The 21673-nt window shown below is 41.3% G+C and overlaps 1 protein-coding gene across 2 annotated transcripts; it reads right to left on the reverse strand.

The window, feature by feature from the left end:
- Positions 1-545: 545 nt before the first annotated feature.
- Positions 546-19620, reverse strand: LOC105932262 (ras-related protein Rab-31). Of its 2 annotated transcripts, XM_012871339.3 has the most exons (7): positions 19402-19620; positions 12407-12486; positions 9549-9630; positions 6091-6162; positions 5755-5861; positions 5105-5214; positions 546-1752 (listed from the first exon to the last, which is right to left on the reverse strand). In XM_012871339.3, the coding sequence occupies exons 1-7, from the start codon at positions 19435-19437 to the stop codon at positions 1655-1657; spliced, it is 585 nt and encodes a 194-aa protein (XP_012726793.1). In that variant the 5' UTR covers positions 19438-19620; the 3' UTR covers positions 546-1654. The 2 variants fall into 2 exon arrangements, with proteins under 2 accessions (XP_012726793.1, XP_035994400.1); XM_036138507.1 differs by lacking the exon at positions 6091-6162.
- Positions 19621-21673: the final 2053 nt, after the last annotated feature.

The raw sequence follows: 21673 nt of genomic DNA on the forward strand, positions 1-21673 counted from the left end.
GAAGAAAAAAGAAACACTTCAAAAGCAAAAAGAAAACTGTATGAATACTACTTTATTGCAATGTTTTAAAATACAAAATTAGACCTGCTTTACTGGGAAAACAGGGATACATGATTTATACATACTGAATGAGATTAACTATAAAGAGTGGGCACTTTCAAAGTGCACAGTTAGACTGTACCAACAATCCTTGTCTTAGTGGTGGTCACTTTAAACCATGTGGTAAATAATATATATTTTAAATCTTAGCAAAAAAAAAAAAGGCACTTTTTTAGACAATAAAAGTAACACTTTTGGGTATTTCGTCAAATACTGAAGGTCATAATCATACCTAACTAGACTGAAAAAGGTTTTAACATTCAATTCACAGCAGGCAGCTGCTACCCGTCTCCAATCTCTCGTTTTAAAGTCATAAATGCGTCGCAGTGCAGTGAAAGGCCGCGGTGACACGTCTGACGCTTACTCCACATAAGATTTGATGAATCTCAAAGTCGCATCGTGTCTCACTTCAAACGGTGTGCTCGGCAGCATCTTTTTTTTTTTTCTTTTCAAAGCAAGGTAATACATTTCGGAAGATTCCCAATAAAGCTGGATGTGATTTTTCATTACGACAACATTCAGATCAGCGAATACAAGAGTCTGGAAAATGTCGTGTTATAAAGCACAGAAGAGATATCCATGTTACATAAAATGTTAGGGGGAAAAAAATAATAAAATACCTTCATCCCCCCCTTTGACTAAATCCTGTGTAGAGCTCCAAAAGTAATTGTTTTAGGCATTTTATCAAACTATCATCAAAAATGCTGACGTAACTTTCCAAAGTAGTCAAAATCAAAATAGTACCATTTTAAACAAAACGAAACAAAAACAAAACAGAATTTCAACATAATCCTAATTTTACACATTAAGGCTAAGAACACTATCATTTTCCACAAAGTCAAAATCCTGGCTTTTATTCCCATGCAACCTTTAAAAATAATTGTTAGACAACAACAAAAATGGTTTTAGTAGATGACCTGCAGTTTTTAGGTATAATTAACCATACAAATGTAAACCCCCTTTTTTCTTGGTATTAGGAAAAGAAAACAAAAAAAAGCTGCTGTGAGCAATTTACACAGAAATGTTTCCACGTGTGCTAAACATCTTCAAAAAAACTCATGATGACGTTCATCCTACAGAATTATAGTAAATCCTTTAAGGAGGAATGTAAAGGCTTGGTGTGTGAGCGACTTAAATATACGCTCAGCTATGGTGTGTAAGCCTAACTTTGAGAGTAAAACAAGTTTGTACAAAAAAAAAAAAAAAAAAAAAAATTAGTCCAAGAGCCAGGATAAAATACTCAGATAACCAAACACTGACTCTAAAGAGCAAATCAGTCTGGATAATTTGGGATTATAAAAATGTGTAGTAAATGTAAAGTTAGTGAAACCACCACTAGAGGGAGACAAACATCTGAGTTAGATAATCACAGCTAGTGCAATTCTGTTAAATAAGTTGGTGTTTTGACTTAATCCCTACAGTTTTTTCCTTTTTTGTGACTCCAGGTCATCTTCGGTGTCGTCTCCCCAGCAGGTAGGATGTCATGTGCGTTGTGGATGTTGTTCAGGTCCCGGTGTTTGTCAGGGTTGTTGAAAGAAAAGTCCTTGGTGGGTCACTAGCAGCACCTCCTGGTGGTCTGACTGGGCTGCCGGGTGAGTTTAAAGGAATCGTTGCTCTCCACTTCAGCATTTTCCAGCGGTGGGATCTGTTTACCTAACGAGGCACAAACCGCAGTTACTGACACATGAAAGGGTTTCATCAACAACACCAGGAGGAGCTGGGCACAGATCTGGTGAGGGGAAGACAAAGTTGGTTCCTTCTTGAATGACCCCGACGAAGGCCACAGGCTGAAACGCAGCGGTCTGTTAATGCATGTAAAATGTTACTGGAGTCTTCACCTCACCAGCTTTCACACAACCACTGGAGAGCCCTTTTCTTTTCAAAACCCCTAACACAAACACACAAAACGCCTACATCTGCTGTGGTGGTTTATATGGGCCGAAGGGGAGTTGCCCAGAGCAGCATTAGAAAAAGTTGTGGGTGAGTGAGGAAAAGAACAAGCACTGGACAAAAAAAAATTAAAAAAAATAACCGGTTGTGCCCTGAACACGTTTTCTGTTGCTTTGACTGGAAAGTTGTTGCGGCTTGCTTCCAGTCCAGAACAGGGAGAATATTTTACTTGTTTTGACTGCGCTGCACATTATCCTGACCCAGAATCCTGTACCCGTATTCACAAAGATCCCTAAGACTAAAAAAGTAGCTCTTTAGTGACGTCGTTTTAGGAAAAACCTTAGAATTTCCCGAATTCTCAGAATTTTACCTCGGTAAAATAAAAGTTATTTTAGGCCTTAAGGTGTCAAAATGTTAGGAGTAGCGAGGAGGACTTTTATGGAGCCTAAGAGTGTCTGAAGCAGGGAAGATGGTGGAAACAGAGAGAGCTGATCCGTCACCTAAACAGTGGAGGAAATGAGCAAATAAAGTTCTTTAACAATCATACAATTATAATATTTAGATAAGATTAACTACATCATCCCCATAGGGGGGAAATTCATTCATAACCCGTCGGGTTAAATGCACGGCTCTACCTAACGTAACTTTATGGAGGATAAAGAATAATAGAAAAATGTTCCATGATCATGAATAAAAAGTGGAGAAATGTACAAAGAATATATATATATATATATATATATATATATATATATATATATATATATATATATATATATATATATATCTATATATATATATATATATATATATATATATATATATATATATATATATATATATATATATATATATATATATATATAAATAAGAGAGGTGAGAAAGTATTTTCTGCATTGCATGATAATTTTAGTAGCCTAAATGGTCATCTATGTGTGCTGGTGTGATGCCATCTCCTCGCTGTGATTTTCTGCACGGAGCGTTCACTTTTCAGGCTGGTGCACAAAGCAGAGAAAAAGGCGCCTTGATCTGCAGCGATACGCCTTAAACTCTGTATTTGTACCGTAAGCCGGGGACCAATTTACCTTTCAACACTCCTCCTCCTCTTAGAGATAATTGGACAGATGCGCTGCTGTTCAGTTTTTCCTTCTTATTTTTTTTTTTTTTGACAGATCCGTCCGCTTTATACGAGCAGGCAATCCCAGTAAAATGCTGACGGGTGAGTGCACATTATTATCATATAGATAAGGCAGTAAAATGACTGGTGAGTAAAAATAAGCAAATCAAAATAATGATGAGGATCAAAATAAGCTGCGTTAGACTGGCGATTTATCCAGAGTGAACCCTGCCTCTCGCCCATTGACAGCTGGAGAGAGGCACCAGCACCCCCAGGAGGGATAAGCGTGTCGGAAAATGGATGGATGTAAATAAGGTGCTTTAAAACATTTTGATTCATCATCACAACACATATTTCTTAATCCAGTCTAATTTCTCTCCTTTCATTACTAGCAGCGCATTTTTTTCTTGTACTATCAACCAATCACAGGTCTTAAAAGACAGCGTCACACCTCCTCACTAAAGATTTCTGTCTGCTCACTCAGAGTCGCTCTCAGCAGCGATCTGAATCGCTCTAAAGCTCCTAGGTAGGAATACTTAGGCTAAGACAGGAGCTCTCTTTATGAATACGGGCACTGATGATTTAAGGCATTTTCATTAGTATTGAAATGAATACACTACAAAGACGAGATATTTAATGCTCAAACTGATAAGCTTTCATTCATTTTGAATTTCATGTGTGCAACATGTTCCAGAATAGCTGGGGCAGGGCAAGAAAAGTTGAGGAATGTTAAAAAAAAAGCAACAACGGGAAAGATTTGCACCTACAAAGCTTCAACACTTAGTGCCAATCCGTTCCCAGACGCCCATGGAGCGTTGTTTTAAATAAAAGTGTCCCTGTCCCAGATTTTAGGAACGTGTTGCAGGGGTTTAAACTCAAAATGAGAAATTAAGCACAGACACAAAAAAACATTATTTAATCTTTTCTTTGTTTTACTAGTACTACTAAAGAAAACAGGTAACTTTTAGCTGGAAGTGTGTCAGGGTTTTTTTTCTATTGTTTTCCCAATTTTTTCGCCGTTTTGAACTTCCACCATCAGGGTCTGCTGTTGCTCTGCTGAACCCCCAAAACAATATGAGGCTCATAAAAACAAGCATCTAAATGCAGCGTGCACACAGACTTGTCTGTAGCATCATTTAATAATGGTTAACCTGTTAAATTATATATTGCAACAAAAAAATACTAATATTACTAGTACTAGTAATAAAAATTACATCTTTGCTGCCACCTTCACTCTTAATGAATTACTTCAAGGCTTTTTTTCCCTAATTTTTAATCACATTTAAATAAAACTGTGATTATATTGATAACAATAATGAATCTGCACACAACAACAATGACACTAAATCGTCGTTTTATCACATTTTTGACACCCTATCCAGCACCATTACCTGAATTTGACAAATATAGCCATAAGATGGCAACATTTGCAGAGACGTTTAAGTGTAGGTTTCGGTTTGGTTTTGTAGAAATGAATCCTCTGTTCTGATGCTGTTACTTTATTCTGAGAGAAATGTGTCTTTTATTCATACATGTCACAAATGATGTGGGCGAGGCCCCCACGACTGTGACTAAACAGGGCTGTGGAACGTAAATGACGATTGTTTCCAGCTGCTGCTTTAATGAAAATCAGATTGTTTGTTTACAGAGACCGGCCAGTATACCCATGGTTCGTTTAAACCCCAAATGAAACTTAAGTTTACGGGGTTTTACACCAGGTTTTGACACTTGAGGCGACCGGCTGTTGAGTAGATATCACAGAATTGAAAACGAAAAAAAAAAAGCACAAAAGTGCTACCTAACAAAAACCATCTCTTGTAGACATAAAAAGGACAACTTCTGTCTGCAAAAGCGCATTTCTGGATATTTCATTGCACCTTTGCCAACAGATTTAAGGAAATGTTGCATGGAAGAAGTGAAAAAAGTCAAAAGTAAAGGACTTTGTGCCAGAAAGGAGCCCCAGACGTTAAACAGATGGAACAAAAAGGCATGAAAACCTACTGATTTTCTGAAAGAGCTCCTCGACATTGACCGCATTTCTGGCGCTGGTCTCAATAAAAATAGCTGCAATTGATTCAGCAAACTCCTTCGCTTCCTTCATAGGAACTTCCCTGTGAAGCAGAAAAACAGTTCAGATGGGGGGAAAAAATTGTTTTTACAAAGGACTTTACTTCCTTTCAATTTCTAACAAAAAAAATAAATCTGTACAAACACTGAAAAAGAATTACAGCCATTAGGAATCCAGTTTCTTTTGGTGAGCTAAACCTGTAGGACTAAGCAACCAGTCAGTTTTCAGTATTAAAAAACAACAACAGCCTACTTCCATTAATCCCACAGATCACAAGCAGTGCTGTGATTTTTTTATTTTTTTGCATTTTTATAGCAAAGATATTCTGAATAAAAACACCCTGTTTTCCAAAGACGATTTAATTGACCCCTAACAATAAAAGTTAGGGATCAATTACTTTTTGTTCATAGGGCCAGGTTGGTTTGGACAGCTTCTCTCACCCTTCATCAAGGAAATCATCATTAAAAAAACGCTTTTTTTAATCATTTGTACTCTTTGTTATCCTTGTTTGATGTACAGTAAAACATTTAAGTGCGACAGTCTTTGGTTAGAACCTAGGAGAGAGACAAAGAGTGTCTCTAACCTGATGTCTCCTAAATCATTCTTGTTTCCTGCTATGGCTACAACGATGTCCTCTGGGCCGTGCTCCTTCAGCTCCTTCACCCACTTCTTCAGTGTCTGGAAGGAGTCCTGGTGAGCAGGAACAGATGGTGGTCAGCTCTGGGAAATGCCCAGCCTCTTTATTACCTACGATGGGGTTTTCCACAGCATCCCAGACTGATGGACAAGTAATGCGGCTTTACATCAGGCTCCGGTTGTCAGAACCAGTTTTTTTTTTTCATTAAATACAAACAGAAATTAGCTTTTTTTTCTCTCTCTTTTTACTGATGGTTGGAGACCGGTTTGTCGCATCACTCACCAGTTTAGTGATGTCGTAAACAATGACAGCAGCAGCTGATCCCCTGTAGTACATAGGAGCTAACGAGTGAAACTGGAAAAGAACATGTTTTGTGTAGTTAGAATCAGCAAACAAGTTATTTTCCACACTTAAAATTAACAAAATTAAGGCTAATTTTCTTTTTCTTAAGATTGTTTTTCTGGGTTTTTTTGTAGAACCAGTGGCTAATTTTTTTTATAAAGTAGGCTGACAGGAAAGGGGGGAATAGAACAGGCCAGAATTGAACCCGGGTCAGCTGCGTCGACGAAGAGGGGGGTACCGCGTTTGGGTGCACAGATGAAGATTAATGTGTTCACGTGATGAAATGTGCAACGTCAGTAAAAAAAAACGCCTTTTTGCCGTGGTCAGCAAAAATCTGCATCGTGTTTTCCATCTGGTGAGACGGGCAGAACAATTTCAGCAGCTTTGCCTTTTCTCTGCTCCTCTCGGTTATGGTTACATATCTGTGTGACAGCAGCTACGCAAAGCAACAACGTTGTCTAGAGTTTTTAGCCTGTAGATCCGTGCTTTGGATCACAGAGAGCCCCGTGTAGCGCGACAACTCCAGCGACATCCAGGAAATACACGAGCTAGTAGTTTTTTCCATGCAGTAAGCAAGTTTGGCAGGCGCTTGGTAACCCCACCCACCCATACCCAACCACATATACGCACCTTAAATGAAATAGATCAGTGCTGTCAGCGTCACTCACATTCTCAGGGACAAACATACTGTTTATTTGGCATTACTAAAAAGTATAAAGCCACGATTATGGCAGAAAAACAAACAAATGTGTGGAGAGAAGACAATTTATGTGGCTCAACAAGGATAAATATGGAACGGTCTCCATACGTTTCCACATCTTTAGCTCAGTCACTAAACAGACACTTTCTTTCAGTGCTGCAGAGTCAAGAGTTTAATTAAAATAAAGCTGTGCTTTATCTTAGAAGAAGTGAGCAAAGTGTCCAAAGGTCCAGACAAAACTCATCCTGGGCTGGTCTGTAGGTCCAGAAACCTCCACAGGTTGTGAGAAAACTTGCCGGTTGGACTTCTGCGTCTCTGAGATGCAGCAAAGACCCCAAAAATGTAGCTTTTTTTTTTTTTTTTTGTATAAAAAGGAGTGCGATATGTTTTGTTAAAATAGCAATATAGAATTGGTGCCTAACAGGTACCCATAAAGTCGATGATGCTTGTAGAAGAACACACAAGTCACAATCACACTTTTAGCTTTGGATGAATGTCCGCTAGACGTTACAGGTTTTAGGTCCCTTTAGTAGTATAATAATTGCAGAGGCTCATGGGAATGGATCCCAACAATCTAATTCAATGTTGGTGTTACCGTACATGTGTTCGTACAGAACCATCCCCATACAGACGTCACTCAAAGATGCATGCACTGCAGGAACGGAAGTAAAAATAAGTACGATTTCCTTGAAATGACTACGTTTGTCCTTGATTTGAGCAAATAAATAAGATGATCTGCTTATGGATTGAGTATTTTGACCCCTAAAATAAGATAATTAGATATCCTGCACTTGAAATAAGATGATGGGGATGAATTGTTCCTATTTTAAGTGCAAAATAATGTTATTCCATTGACAGATCATCTTATTTACCTGCTCAAATCAAGGACAAACGTAGTCATTTCAAGGAAATTGTACTTATTTTTACTTCCGTTCCTGCAGTGCATGCATCTTTGAGTGACGTCTGTATGGGGATGGTTCTGTACGAACACATGTACGGTAACACCAACATTGAATGGCGTACCGCGAGCGAGCTATTTTTAGAAACGTAACGTCACATCACGTGGTACGCAGTAGGGCAAGCTTGCATAGTCCGCTGCTGTGTCGCTGTAAAAGAGACGTGCGTTACCCTTGGTTTTACTCGGTAAACGACTGCTTTTTCCAAATCTAAAACCATGGTTTTTAAACATTGTTGCTATGGAACGTGCAACAGCGACTTGAGGTATGCTGATCGGCCGCATATGAAGGATGTTTTCTTCAAGACTGCCAAGGAGAAATGTGTGCGCTGGGTCCACCGGTGCGGTCGGCCTACACAACAGTTCAACCCGGAAAAAGTTACCAAATTCACCTACATATGTAGCAAGCATTTTGTTGGAGGAAAGGGCACAACCGAAGAACATCCTGACCCAATTCCAGCGAGTAGTGAACAGGTAGAGTATTTTGGTGGCCGACATGTTAATATTGAAGCGCCTGCTACTATGACAGCATATAGGCTATCATGGTAGCAGGCGCTAACTTGATAGCCTGCTACCAGGATAGCTTACTCAAAAACATTTCAAATAAGACAAACATTAAACATATACTGATCCCTGGACGGTGATTGCAAACAAAAAAACGGCCGACGACGGCATGACCGCCACGCAGGAAAAAAAAAACAAAGCTTACCGTTCGATCAACTCGGCCAGTTTTCCGTTTTTTTTTAAGCCCTCAACACTCAAGCCATCGTTTGAGCTGAAGGTTGGTGTGTTCTTCTACAGTGCGACCAGTAATCCGTGCGCCTGGGACATCGTCTTGGGAAAGTTTAACGGCTGTAAAGTCGGTCATATCGCTGTTTCTGTTGTGCGTTTAATAGCTGGTTGCTACGGGCGTTCTCTCCTGTATGCCCTACCAAAGCGGCAAAAGGGGCGTTGCTCTTGAGACGGTGACGTCACGTGCGCGGTACGCCATTAGATTGTTGGGATCATTTCAAGAAAATCTTTACTTATTTTTAGCTCTGTTTTTACAGTGTGGCGTCAGGGTAGACTCACCACTCTGACATTTAAAAAAAATGCACTTGTTTTTATTGTTTTAAGTGCCACAATGAAACTAAATCCCAAAACTGAGCTACTAGCTAAAGAACTCCACACCAAACCAATGCAGAAACGGCTGGTCATGCAGTTTGTGGTTTCTGTGATTTATGACAGCAGTGGGAAGGGAGCAGGGGAATGTACGGCAAGCACAGTGGTCATACAAATAAACACGTTTACGGCAAGCTTCTGTTTGCAATTATTCTGTATCCAGCAACACTTAATAAATATGCAAGCAGGCATCAACAGACACCGAGGGACAGTAGTTTCTTGACAAGCGCCACTTAGTGTTTCCACATTGTGCCACCAGGCGAATGAGCAAAAGGCTTTACATTTGGCACGTATTTATAGCCGTATGCATCAAAACAAGCACTACTCTATCATATTTTTTTTTAGGAAGTTGGGACTGAGGTGAATACTCGTCACAACAAGTATCAGTGTTTGTGTTCCAAAGGCGAAACGTCTCCTAACCTTTGGACCCAATCAATCACCCTGCTGCGCTGTTAAAAATAACACCCTGTGATGAGTGGCTCTCTGGTCCAGATGTGTAATGGAAAAACGACCCGGAAAAAAAAAGCATGATTCATGGAGTCGGGTGTTTAAACCAAAACCGTTACCGGATGAGTTACTCACCCGTTCTTGTCCAGCTGTGTCCCAGATCAGAAATTTATGTAGCTCATTTCCACATGGCACAGTCTTGGTCAGGAAAGATGCCCTGCAGACGTGGAAGTGCATTTCTCAACAGTCATTCTTCTTAAAAATACCTCCGTTCAAGCCAGCAGGAGAATTTATAACAGTGAAAACAATAGACTTCCACGGTGAAACCAGGTGACGTCAGAGGCTATAAACTACTACCTTCTGCATTTTCTGAGCTAAAATTAATCCTTTATTCTGTTTTCATCAATCCACAAGTGTCGGGTCTAACTTGAGGTTTGAAGTGTGAATTTAGTAAAAAGAAAATGCTGCCACAATATTTAAAATGCAGGTATCAGAAATGATTCCTAACCCCTTCACCTTTGCACCCTTTGTTGCATTAAGAGGTTACTCTAAAACCGATGTTATTAGAACTTTCTTTTCTTTAATCTACAAAAACTGCCTTTAATCACAGCATGAGGAACATGTTTTAAGGTATTTTTGGAAGATCAAGTCTTAAATCAGTCCCAAGTTGATCTTTTGGGGTATCTCCTTCCATTTTCCTCTGTAGGTCGGTCAGATTGGATGGATAGAGCAGATAGATCAGGGGTTTCCAAACATTTTGGCATGTGGGCCGAAATTGTCAAGTCAAAAGAGCTCCATGGCCAAAACAGTTGATAAAAAAAAACTATATAAACATAACCAAAAAGTTATGCTGTGATTTGTGATTTTTTTTACCTGCTCAACTAAATATGATCATTTTAATTAAACAAATGAAGTCAGATTTTCTGAAGGAAAGGGACGTTAAAAGATTGTTGAGCTGGTTTTGCTCATTTGCTTCATTAAGAAATGGTCACCCAGTTTGCAAATCACGTTAGTCTCGATTGAAAAGAACTGAATTCTTTTTGGTCTAGCAGTATGAAGACAGGATTTGGGAAACAGTTGCTGTATTTAGCTAATTTTAATAAATGAATTCAAAACAGCTTTTAATGCACAAACGTTTGCATTAAAGTCCTGAGATAGAAGGTCCTATTTACTATGAAATTTAAGAGAATGTAAAAAGTGTGGTTCTTAAAAGATGAATACATTGTGTTGCACCCAACATTTTCAGTTGTAAGATCTTAACCTGTCTAATAATTTTACCCGAATAAAAAGAAAACATTTTTCATCTGCATGAGCCACAAAATCAGACAAGGGGCTGCAAATGTTCCCCGGGCCGCCCTTTGGACAAACCTGAGTTAGATAAAGGCCAGGGTTCAGTCTGGACCACTCGAGGACATTTAGTCATGTTGAAAGATTGGACTGAGGTCCAAAGATCCCTGGAGGAGGTCCTCTTAAAGAACCTCTTTGGCTGTTATGACAGAACCCTCTGTGCAAAGTCTTGTTAGTGTGTATTAGAAATGGTTGACCTACTGGACGGTTCTCTCTCTATAGGGGAACATTGGAGCTTCATGAGGGACCGTTTTGGGCTCCAGGTCACCTCTGACCAAGGCCCTTCTTCCCTAATTACTTCATCTGGTCAGGTGGGTCAATCTGAGAGTCCAGGTGGTTCCAAACGTCTTCCATTTCTGAATATCAACCACAAAGCTTTCTGGGAGGCCCATTGCTGCCAAACGTCTTTTGTGCTTTGACCCAAGCCAATCTTGAAGGTCTTTTTGCTTTGTTTCTGCTCTGATAAGAGTCAACAGATGCAGATGTCAACCCAGATGCCAACTGGGAGACCTTAAACAGATAATGGAGTCCAACTCAAAACATGTTCAATCGGCTGACTTTTACACAGGTGGACTCAAATCAAGTGGTATTAAGTTTCTTAATGACCAACGGTGTAATTCTGATGGCCCCTAAGCTCTGTTCTGAGTGTCATGATAAGGGGAGTGAATATTTAATGCACAGTATGCTTAAATATTTCCTATTTTAATGTACAAGTTTTCCACTTTATGAATACAGACTATTTTGTGTATATATTTTAAAAGAAAGCTTTTCCTCAGATTGCTTTCAGAATAAGTCTGTAACGCCAACAAAATGTGGAACAATTATGGGGCGGTGAATACTTTTTGGCGGCATTGTGGAAATAAACAACTAATGTACACATAAAATGACAATTACCCTTCTAGTTTTTCTTGTAGCAACACCCAGCCATGGGACACATATGGATCATATTGGAGGGGTGCTAATCGTGTGAATCCCACTGGGTTTAGACCTACGCAGGTCTAAACTAGGTCCCAAATAGGCAAATAGAAAATCAGCTACAATTTACGGTATGTATCACACTGAGGAACCCATTATGGGTCCCTCCTTTGATCCAGAGATGACCTGCATCAAATCTATAGGCTTTGGTCCTATGGGGCGATTACATAACAAGCAGATAATTCCACCGGAGCCCAATTTTTCAGCACATTTTCTATAAGGGCCCCATTTGTTATGTGGGCAAAGTAGTCAGTCTGCAGAATTGCTCATTTTACAAGCAGGGTGCATTTTAACTCAATATATATACCATCAAATGTCAACCAATTACTATCCAGTTATATAGACACTAAAATCCTTCACATCTAATCCAATTATATGCATAGATTCCAGTTCAACCACCACACACATTCCTGCTCGTGTCAAATGGGGTTTATACTGCCAAATGGTAAAAAGTTATACAGGCAAGCCCAGTCAATGGCACTGATTTGCAGCAATCCCCCCTCCTGAAGGAAGCAGCTCACAGCCACGATAATATTTTAATTATCTCAACCTTAAAGAGTTGAATTCTGATCTCAGCTTCGATTTGAACTTTGACCGAGCCTCCCCCACAAACAAGCTTGATCGACTTGTTTCGCAGCAGTGACAGAGCCTCATGTGATTCATATACTCACCCTATGGTGGGGCTTATGTTGTGATCAAAATGATCTTGAACAAATCTGCAAACTATGCTGGATTTGCCCACTCCCGTGTCCTGGAAGCAGAGAGGGTCACATGTCAGCCACAGTAAACACAAGCACACAATCTAAGGTCTCTTTGCACCAAATCGATTGAGCAACTGGACGGTCAGGAGCTCTGTGATCAGTCTTTTAATTGTAACACTGGCCCAGTGTTTCCAACACATTGATCGTATAAGGCTGAACAATAATATCTCCAATATATCCCTATCGCAATATCGGTGTGTGCAATATCCACACGGCAAATGACTTTTTAGAGCGCAATAACTGTTGGTTAATATATTCCAGTTATTATAAACTTCTGTTGCAAGACAGGGATGAAAGCAATGGGTATATATTACAACTGTCATCGCAACATTTATCAATATTATGACCATTGCAGGATTTTCTAATGTCATGCAGCACTAACTAAGTGCAGCGAATATGCAGTGCTGTGAAAAAGTATTCACCCCCTGACAGATTTCGTAGGTCTTTGCTTAGTGATTAGAAACATTGAAGTGTGTCAGACCACCAGGACAAAGACCACCTGAGTAAACACAAACACCAGTTTCCAAATTATGATTTCATTTCTCAAGGGGGGGGGGGGGGGGGGGGGGGGGTATTCTAATCAACTTGGACCAATGTGAAAAATAATTGCCGTCTAAACCCAATAACTGGCTGTACCAACCTTGGCGGCGCCAACAGCCTCATTTACGTCACTGTGGACAAAGTTTGGCCCAAGGTTCTTCATAGAATGGCCTAATTTAGTAACCTGACAACAGCCAGCTGCATGTCTCGCTCCGCCTAGCTCCACTCACATACATCTGGGACATGGCTCATTGAAAGTGATTTCCCCAACCAAATTTTTGGTCTGGCCAATCAGGACGCAGGGCGGGTGTTTCATGGATGTGACGTAGTGGAGAAGCCACCGTGAGATTCCAACAACAATGGCGGCTCGCATCGAGGAAGCAAGCGTTAGCATTGATGCTGCTATTTCTTCCGTGTTGTCCAATCTATCTGATATTGTTTCATTAAAAGAACATCAGAGAACGGCTCTGAAGGCTTTTGTTGGTGGAAACCATGTTTTCGCCCTTCTCCCGACCGGATTTGGCAAGTTTTGTTTTCCGGGGCGCGTACGCGGACGCGCAACGCGCCCCGGAGCGGTTAGCGGTTAGCGCAAACCATATTGGGAGGCCTTTAGTCCTCGACGCGGTCGGCGCGGGATCGACTCCGACCCGCGGCGCTTTTTCCGCCTGTGTTCCCCCCTCTTCCTGTCAGCTCACTGTCAATAAAAGGTGTGCCACTACAGTGTTTCCTGCAGGAATTTGCTTATGCGAGGCGGACCGACTCGCGGACCGGATCGCGGTGCGGGGGGGTGGACGACAACACGTTTTCCGCGGCCGCCTCGCCAAGATAGCGCTGCGGGAAACCCTGCACTAGAGCCGCAAACACATAAAAAAAAAAAAAAAAAGGTTGTTTTTTTCCTGCGTCGCTCTCACAGCGTCACGGGTTAGCTTCGGTGTGAGTGGTTGAAATAGCACGTCGATAAAGATGACAGACAAGTGGCTTATCCAATCATATGCAAGGAGTTTTGATAAGGCCCAGCCTTCAGTAAAGGCAATTCCTATGGAGAGGTCCCAGATGGATGTGAGTGGAGCTAGGCGGAGCGATACATGCAGCTGGCTGTTGTCAGGTTACTAATTTAGCCCAACTGGAGGAGTTTTAAGCATAGACAGCCCAAATTAGGTCATCCCAAAGCATTGCAGTCAGATTTACATCTGTACTTTGACTAGGCCACTCAAACTTTTTTTTTTGTTGTTGTTTTTTTTTAGCAATTCTGCAGCGGAGTAGTTTGTGTGCCAAGTGTCTTTTAACTTAAGGTCATGAACTAATAGCCTTACATTATCCTTCGGGATTTTCTAAGACAGAGAGCAAGATCCATGGTTCCATCAATCACGGCAAGTTATCCAGGTCAAGCTGCAGCTGAGCAGCCCCAGACAATCACCTGGTTTGATTTTAGGTTTGATGTTCTTTTACTGAAGTGAAGCGTTCCTTCCCCAAAATGTGTATTAGCAAATGTGAGCTAGGCCTCTCCTGTGGCACGAGTGGTTGAAGAAAGAGAGGGGGAAGACATGCGACAAAGGTCCACAGGGTGGGAGTCGAACCCGGGATAGAGGTGTCCAGAACTAAGGCCTCCGTACATGAGTGGCACACTTGCTCCTTGGGTTTGTATTGTTTGTTTTTCAGAAACTCTTCAATGAATTCCAGTTTCTCCCACTTTCTTATTGTTAAATTTTGAACTCTGACCTTAGGAGAAGCAAGTGATGTCTGCGGTGGCGTTGTTGGTCTGGGTATGACCGTGTAGCTCATCTGTTCTTGAATTTGTTTTAGATTGGGACATGATGTGTTTTTCTTATTTAGGTCTGTTTGCCTACTTCATGTTGTCTGACAGGTTCCTTTAGGTGAATTCCTGACAGGCAGTAATTCAGCCTGGGTGTAGCTAGTGACATGGAGTCCAGAGTTTGTCCAGAGTACTGGACAAAGTGGTTAATCATTGTTTAATTCACAGTGTAAGCCAAAAGTATTTGGTCACCCTCCAAATAATGGAAATTGGGTGTTCCCATCACTTCCATGGCCACTGGCGTATAAAATCACGCTCAAAGGCATGCGGACTGTTTCTACAAACATTTGTGAAAGACCTTCTACAGAAGCACCATAGAGAGCATTCTGACCAGTTGTCTCTCTGTGTGGTGTGGAGGTTGCAATGCCTTCGACTGCAAGAACGTGAGGAGAGTGGTGAGGACAGCAGAAGAGATCATCGGGGCTCCTCTTCCCTCCATCAAGGACATTTCATCTGAGCGCTGCGTGGCCCGAGCCTGTAACATCATCAGGGACCCCACACACCCCCACCATGGACTGTTCTCGCTGCTGCCCTCTGGGAAGAGGTTCCGCAGCATCTGCTGCAGGTCCACCAGGTTCTGCAAAAGCTTTTTCCCTTTGGCCATCAGACTGTTGAACTGCTGAAGCTATAACTGGACTCTGTACCACATTTGTCCTGCATTGTTTACATTTCAGTTGCTGTACTGTGAAATCACTGTTGCACTTTATCCAGTAATTTTATCATGTAATTTACTTTATTCTGAAATCTACAGCAATTCACTGAAATTTTCGAGCTGTATGCAAACGAAATTTCGTTCTGTACGCACTCTGTGCATACAAAATGACAAAGTTGTCTAAGTCTAAGTCTAAGAAAGAATGGGTCCGTCTCAGGAGCTCAGTTACTTCCAGCATGGTTCTGTGATAGGATGCCACCTGTGCAACAAGTCCTGTCGTAAAGTTTCCTCGTTCCTAAATATTCCCCGGTCAACTGTCAGTGGTGTTATAACAAAGTGGAAGCGATTAGGAGCAACAGCAACTCGGACACGAAGCGGTGTGCGCAGAAGTTGGCAACTTTTTGCAGAGTCAATCGCTACAGACCACCAAACTCCATGTGGCCTTCAGATTAGCTCAACGACTGCGCAGAGAGCTTGATAGAATGGGTTTCCATGGCCGAGCAGCTGCATCCAAGCCATACATCAACAAGTGCAATGTAAAATGTCCAGTGCAGAGGTGTAAAGCACGGCACCACTGGACTCCACAGCAGTGGAGACACCTTCTCTGGAGTGATGGATCATTCTTCTCCATCTGGCAATCTGAAGGATGAGTCTGGGTTTGGCAGTTACCGGGAGAACGGTACTAGTCTGACTGCATTGTGCCAAGTGTAAAGTTGGGTTGAGGGGGGATTCTGGTGAGGGGCCGTTTTTCAGGAGCTTGGTTTGGCCCCTTAGTTCCAGTGCAAGAAACTCTGAATACTTCAGCATACCAAGACATTTTGGACAATGCTGTTTTTCCAACTGTGTGGGAACAGTTTGCAGAGGGTCCCTTCCCCTTCCAACATGACTGTTCACCAGAGCACAAAGCAAGGTCCATAAGGACATGGATGAAAGAGTTTGGTGAGGATTGCCTTGACTGGTTTGTATACCTGGTTGAGACCTGGCCTCAACCCGATGGGACACCTTTGGGATACATTAGAGCAGTGGTTGAGAGCCAGACCTTCTCGTCCAACATCAGTGTCTGACCTGACATATGATCTTCTGTAAGAATGGTCAAAAATTCCCATAAACACACCACTGAACCTTGTGGACAGAAGAGTTGAAGGTGTTATAGCTGGCGAGGGTGGACCAACGTCATATTAAACCCTATGGATTAAGAATGGGATGTCACTGCAAGGTAGAGCTGTGAATTTTTCTGGAAGTTTCCCCCAAGTCCCTTTTTCAAAAACAGCGCATGCACAAGACCGTCTTACCGGCACTTCCACTCTTCAGGGGGATTGTATGAAAAAACATCTTCCAAATATACTCTGGTCTTATTTATTTCTACTGAGGCCTTCCTCTTCTTCTCATAAACATGTACGCGGTTCACTTCTTGCGACTCTCAGCCATGTTCAAAGTATATGGTGAGAGCAGCGTGGAGCTACAATGAACGGCTAACACCGAAGCTAACCGCTAAGCTAACCAAATACACAAACACTAGTAGTGCGCATGTCCAGTCAGCAAGCGGAAACTAGCAATCAACGGTCCTTCGGTCCAAACTGCAGTGATTGGTTAGAGTTTTTACAGGCCTGCAGCTTTCACATAGATCCAATTTTTTAAACCTCCTATTTCTGAATACATAATGTATTTACTACTGTCAGGACGGAAGGACCATGTCACCCAGCAGGATTACCAACTAGAACTTTCAGTGACCTTGAGAACCTCCAGACGGCATCTGCTTTTTGTGGATGCCGTGGTGCTGTTGTCGTCTTTGGGTCACGGCCTTCAGCGTGCACAGTCGGTTGGCCGCTAAGTGCGAAGCAGCCGGGATGAGGGTCAGCTCCTCCATCGTCCTTGTAAGGGAAAATGGTGGCTTGCCCCTTCTGAGTCCGGAGTCAGTCAAGCAGAGGAGTTGAAGTATCTTGGTGTCTTGTTATGTTGAAGAAAGAGCTGAGCCAAACAGCAAAGCTCTCAATTAACTGGTCCATCTACATCCTGACCCTCACCTATGGTCATGAAGTATGGATCATGACAAAAGAATAGGTTTCCAGATGCAAGCCGCCAAAATGAGCTTCACTGCAAAAACGGAACTTAAAATGAGTAAAATGTTCTTAAAATTTGTGTATTTGTCCTTGATTTGAGCAGGTAAATAAGATGACTTGCCAATGGAACAAGATTTTTGCACTTAAAATAGGAACAACTCATCTCCATCATCTTATTTCAAGTGCAGGATGTCAAATTATCTACTCATTCCATTGGCAAATAATCTTATTTACCTGCTCAAATCGAGGACAAATACACTAACTTTAAGAACATTTTACTTATTTTTAGATCTGTTTTTGCAGTGTTCCTCATCCTTAGGGAAAGGGCTAGGAGCTCAAAGTAGAGCCGCTACTGCTTCACATTGAAAGGAGTGAGGTGAGGTGGTTTGGGCATTTGTTCAGAAAGCCACCTGGGCGCCTACATTTGGGGATTTTCCAGGCATGTCCCACTGGAAGGAGACCCTGTTGAAGAGCCAGAATTCGCATTCATCCCGTCTGGCCTGGGAACGCCTCGGGATTGTCACTGGGGAGAGGATCGTCTGGGTTTTTTCTGCCCAGATATACGGAAGGCAATGGATGGATGGATGAAAAGTGAATACTTCTGGTAACATAGTGTATTAATTGGAAAGAGGGGACCGCTTTACTTTGTCACACAGGGCCAGGTTGGGTTTACAGAGCTTTTTTTCTCCATTTTAATAGGTCAGGGGTCTGCAACCTGTGGCTCCAGAGCCGCGTGTGGCTCTTTACACCTTCAGCTTTGGCTCTTTAAAACTTAGACCAAAAATGCAGGGGGAAAAAAATGGTCAATGTTTCTAAATGTAAAGGTAATTTAAAATTGCTAGCTTTAGCATGCATTATTTCTGCAATATATGCATAACATTTCCAAAACGAAAGAAACTAATGGTGTATAGAATATTTTACTATAGCTAAATGAAGTATCTTTTTGTCAATATGTTGCAAACAACTTGCTTTTTCATAATTTTGATGCCATTTGCTATGAAAATTAAGAGAACGTATTAAACCTGAACATAAAAATACTGTTGGTTAAATAATAAAAAATGTTAAAAAAAAAAAATTAAAAAAAAAATTAAACAAATATCCTATAGTACACTATAAAAACAAGCTTTTGTTTCAAAGAGATGTGTAACATTTGTGGCTCCAAACTAAATTTGTTTAGCTGGACCAAGGGCAAAAATGGCTCTGTAATAGGTGAAATAACCGTCTGAAAACTGCCCACAGGTTAGGGTCCAGATTTTCTGATCATAAACACAAACAGATGTGTGAGTGAGTTTTGGTGAGCATGTCACACCGAGGCTAAAAGCTCTAAAAAAAAAAAAAAAAAAAGCCCTTTATTTCAGCGATAAAGTCCCGTTTGCTTCAGCAGACTGTTGGAGACTGCCCGTCATAAAGAAACCAAGCCGGGGTTTGCCTGTTTTGTTTTTCTGCAGACGCAGCAGGAAATCTAACGGCTTACGTGTAGGCCGCTGGTCAGGGGATGACGTCATGGGCAACAAACTGTCAAACGGCTTAAAAACCGGCGATACAAAGCGGGGTAAAAAAAGAAACAAAAAAACACGATTATTTGATTTTAAACGGTACCACAAAGCAAAGAACACGACTGCTGCGCCCGCCGGGGTGGACAAAGCTTTTTTTTTTCTTTTCCAGGCGAGCCATTAACAAGTTTTTCCGAGGTTAAACACCAGAAAAGAGCGTTTTAACTGCCTGAATGTAGTCGTTGCGTTGCTTTTGACATCAAAATGTCCTCCGTTATTTCCACTCACTAAAGGAATTTCCTCCCCTAAAAAGAGAGAGAGAGAGAGAGAAAACATCTTGCACTTACCCCTAAAAGGCAAACTTTGAGCTCCCTTATAGCCATGGCGGGTTCTTTAAAGTGTCTTAAATCATCATTTGATCGAGTTTTATCGTTGTTTCTCTCTCGTCATGTCTGACACAGCTATTTTTTTTCTATCCTTTCTCTCCTCTCTCTCCTTGGATAAAAGAGAAACCCAGCCCCTGACACAGACAGGCTGACCATCAACAAGTCTAAAAAAGCTGGAAGTCAGCGTGTCGCTTCAGAAAAGTAACACTTCCGGCTGAGCTTTTCAATATAAAACAGCTTTCACTGCTAACATTTTCAAACAGAGGTCTACAGTTCATTTATTAAAACTTTAATTTTACAAAATCCACCCAATTCTTAAAAGTGATACTCACTGAGCGAAAAATTTCAAGCCTTTTTGTAATTTTAATGATTATGGCTTGCAAATACCATTGTGAAAAAAGTTAAAACCCCCAATTAATTAACTTTAAACACCTCCAAAATGGTTCCTGAGTATCTAAATGGTCTCGCTCTGAGTCAGCAGGCTACACAATCATGAGGAAGACTGGTAACTGGGCAGATGTCCAGAAAACTGTCACTGACATCCTCTACAATGAGTGTAAGCCATAACAGGTTGGTCACAGCCGGGTTCTGTATCCAAGCAAATTCATAGAAAGTTGAGTGGAAGGAAAAAGTGTAGCAGGAACATGTGCACCAACGACAAGACACATGCCGGAGGTTTTCCTTCACGTTAATGGGGAGTTTTTCTTCCCACTGTCGCTTCATGCTTGCTCAGTATGAGGGATTGCAGCAAAGCCATGTACAATGCAGACGACTCTCCCTGTGGCTCTACACTTCTCCAGGAGTGAATGCTGCTTGTCAAGACTTGATGCAATCAGCTGGTTTCCTTATATAGGAAATTTTTTGAACAATCTGTATAATCTGACCCAGTCTGTATAATATGATTGAACTTCACTTTGTAAAGTGCCTTGAGATGACATGTTTCATGAATTGGCGCTATATAAATAAAATTGAATTGAATTGAATGGGCTATAGGCATTACATTCCATGCTTTAAGCCACTAGACAGAGTTCAAAACCATGTTACCTGGATTAAGGAGAAATAAAAAATAAAACAACTGGACAGTTCCTAAGTGGTCCAAAGTACTCTTTTCAGATGAAAGTAAAGTTTGCATATCATTCGGAAATCAATGTCCCAGAGTCTGGAGGAAGAGTGAGGCGCAGCATCCATGTTGGTTGACGTCCAGTGTGAAGTTTCTAGAGTCAGTGATGGTTTGGGGAGTTATGTCATCCACTGATATTGGTGCACTGGGTTTTCTGAAGTCCTCAGACAACCTTTTGCCAGGAAACTCTGGAGAACTTCACGAGCTTCATGGAGATGCTGGTTTAATTTTCCAGCAGGTTTTGGCACCTTCTCACGCTGCCAAAGGTACCAAAAGCTGGCTCAATGACAATGATGGCTCTTGTTTAGTCAGCAGACTGGACTGACCTGAACCCCATAGAGGATCAGTGGAGTATTGTAAAGCAGAAGATGGGGAAACACCAGAACCAACAACGCATTTGACCCTGAACGCCTCAGCAGAACCTCGAGCTGATGCCTCCATGGCACACCGCATGGATGCAGTAAGTCCTGAACTACCATTACATAAGTGCAAAGAAAGTAAAATACTTTCCAGAAGTCTGACACTTGTTTAAAATGCATTTTTTCACTTATCTGATGTGACGTTCTAATTTAAAAGTTATATAATGCTAAGATTATAATTACTTAAATCAGTACAAACATCCATTGACCCTTTCATGACCTCCTGAATGGTTCACCAAGGCTCTTTTGATGTGACCTCGGTGAGCTGCTTACTTCCCAGAAGGTTTTCCACTGTTGATTGTTTTTACTGCGGATAATGGCTCCCACCGTTGTTTTCTGCAGTCTCAATGCTTCAGGATCAGTTTTGTAGCACTTTTCAGACTGATCGATGTTCGTGGCCCTCTCTGATCATTAATTTGTTTAGATCAGGAGATGTGTGGCTTTTCAAGAACTTCCATCCTACTTCACGTTGTCCCAAGGGTCCAGCGTAAATGCCGTGAGTGCAACCAGTGAAATTGAATTCATCTCTGCATCTCTGTTAACTGTTAATTCACGATTTCAAAAACATGCTATTAGTTTTTCACACTGGGCCAGGTTGAAGCTTTTTCCCCCGAAAGAATGAAAACATTTGGAAAACCATGTTCAGCATTTACTTGTTATTGTTGGGTGATAGTAAAATTTGATGAATTTTATT

Source organism: Fundulus heteroclitus, chromosome 6 (genome assembly GCF_011125445.2).
Source record: "Fundulus heteroclitus isolate FHET01 chromosome 6, MU-UCD_Fhet_4.1, whole genome shotgun sequence".
Classification (NCBI taxonomy): Eukaryota; Metazoa; Chordata; class Actinopteri; order Cyprinodontiformes; family Fundulidae; genus Fundulus; species Fundulus heteroclitus.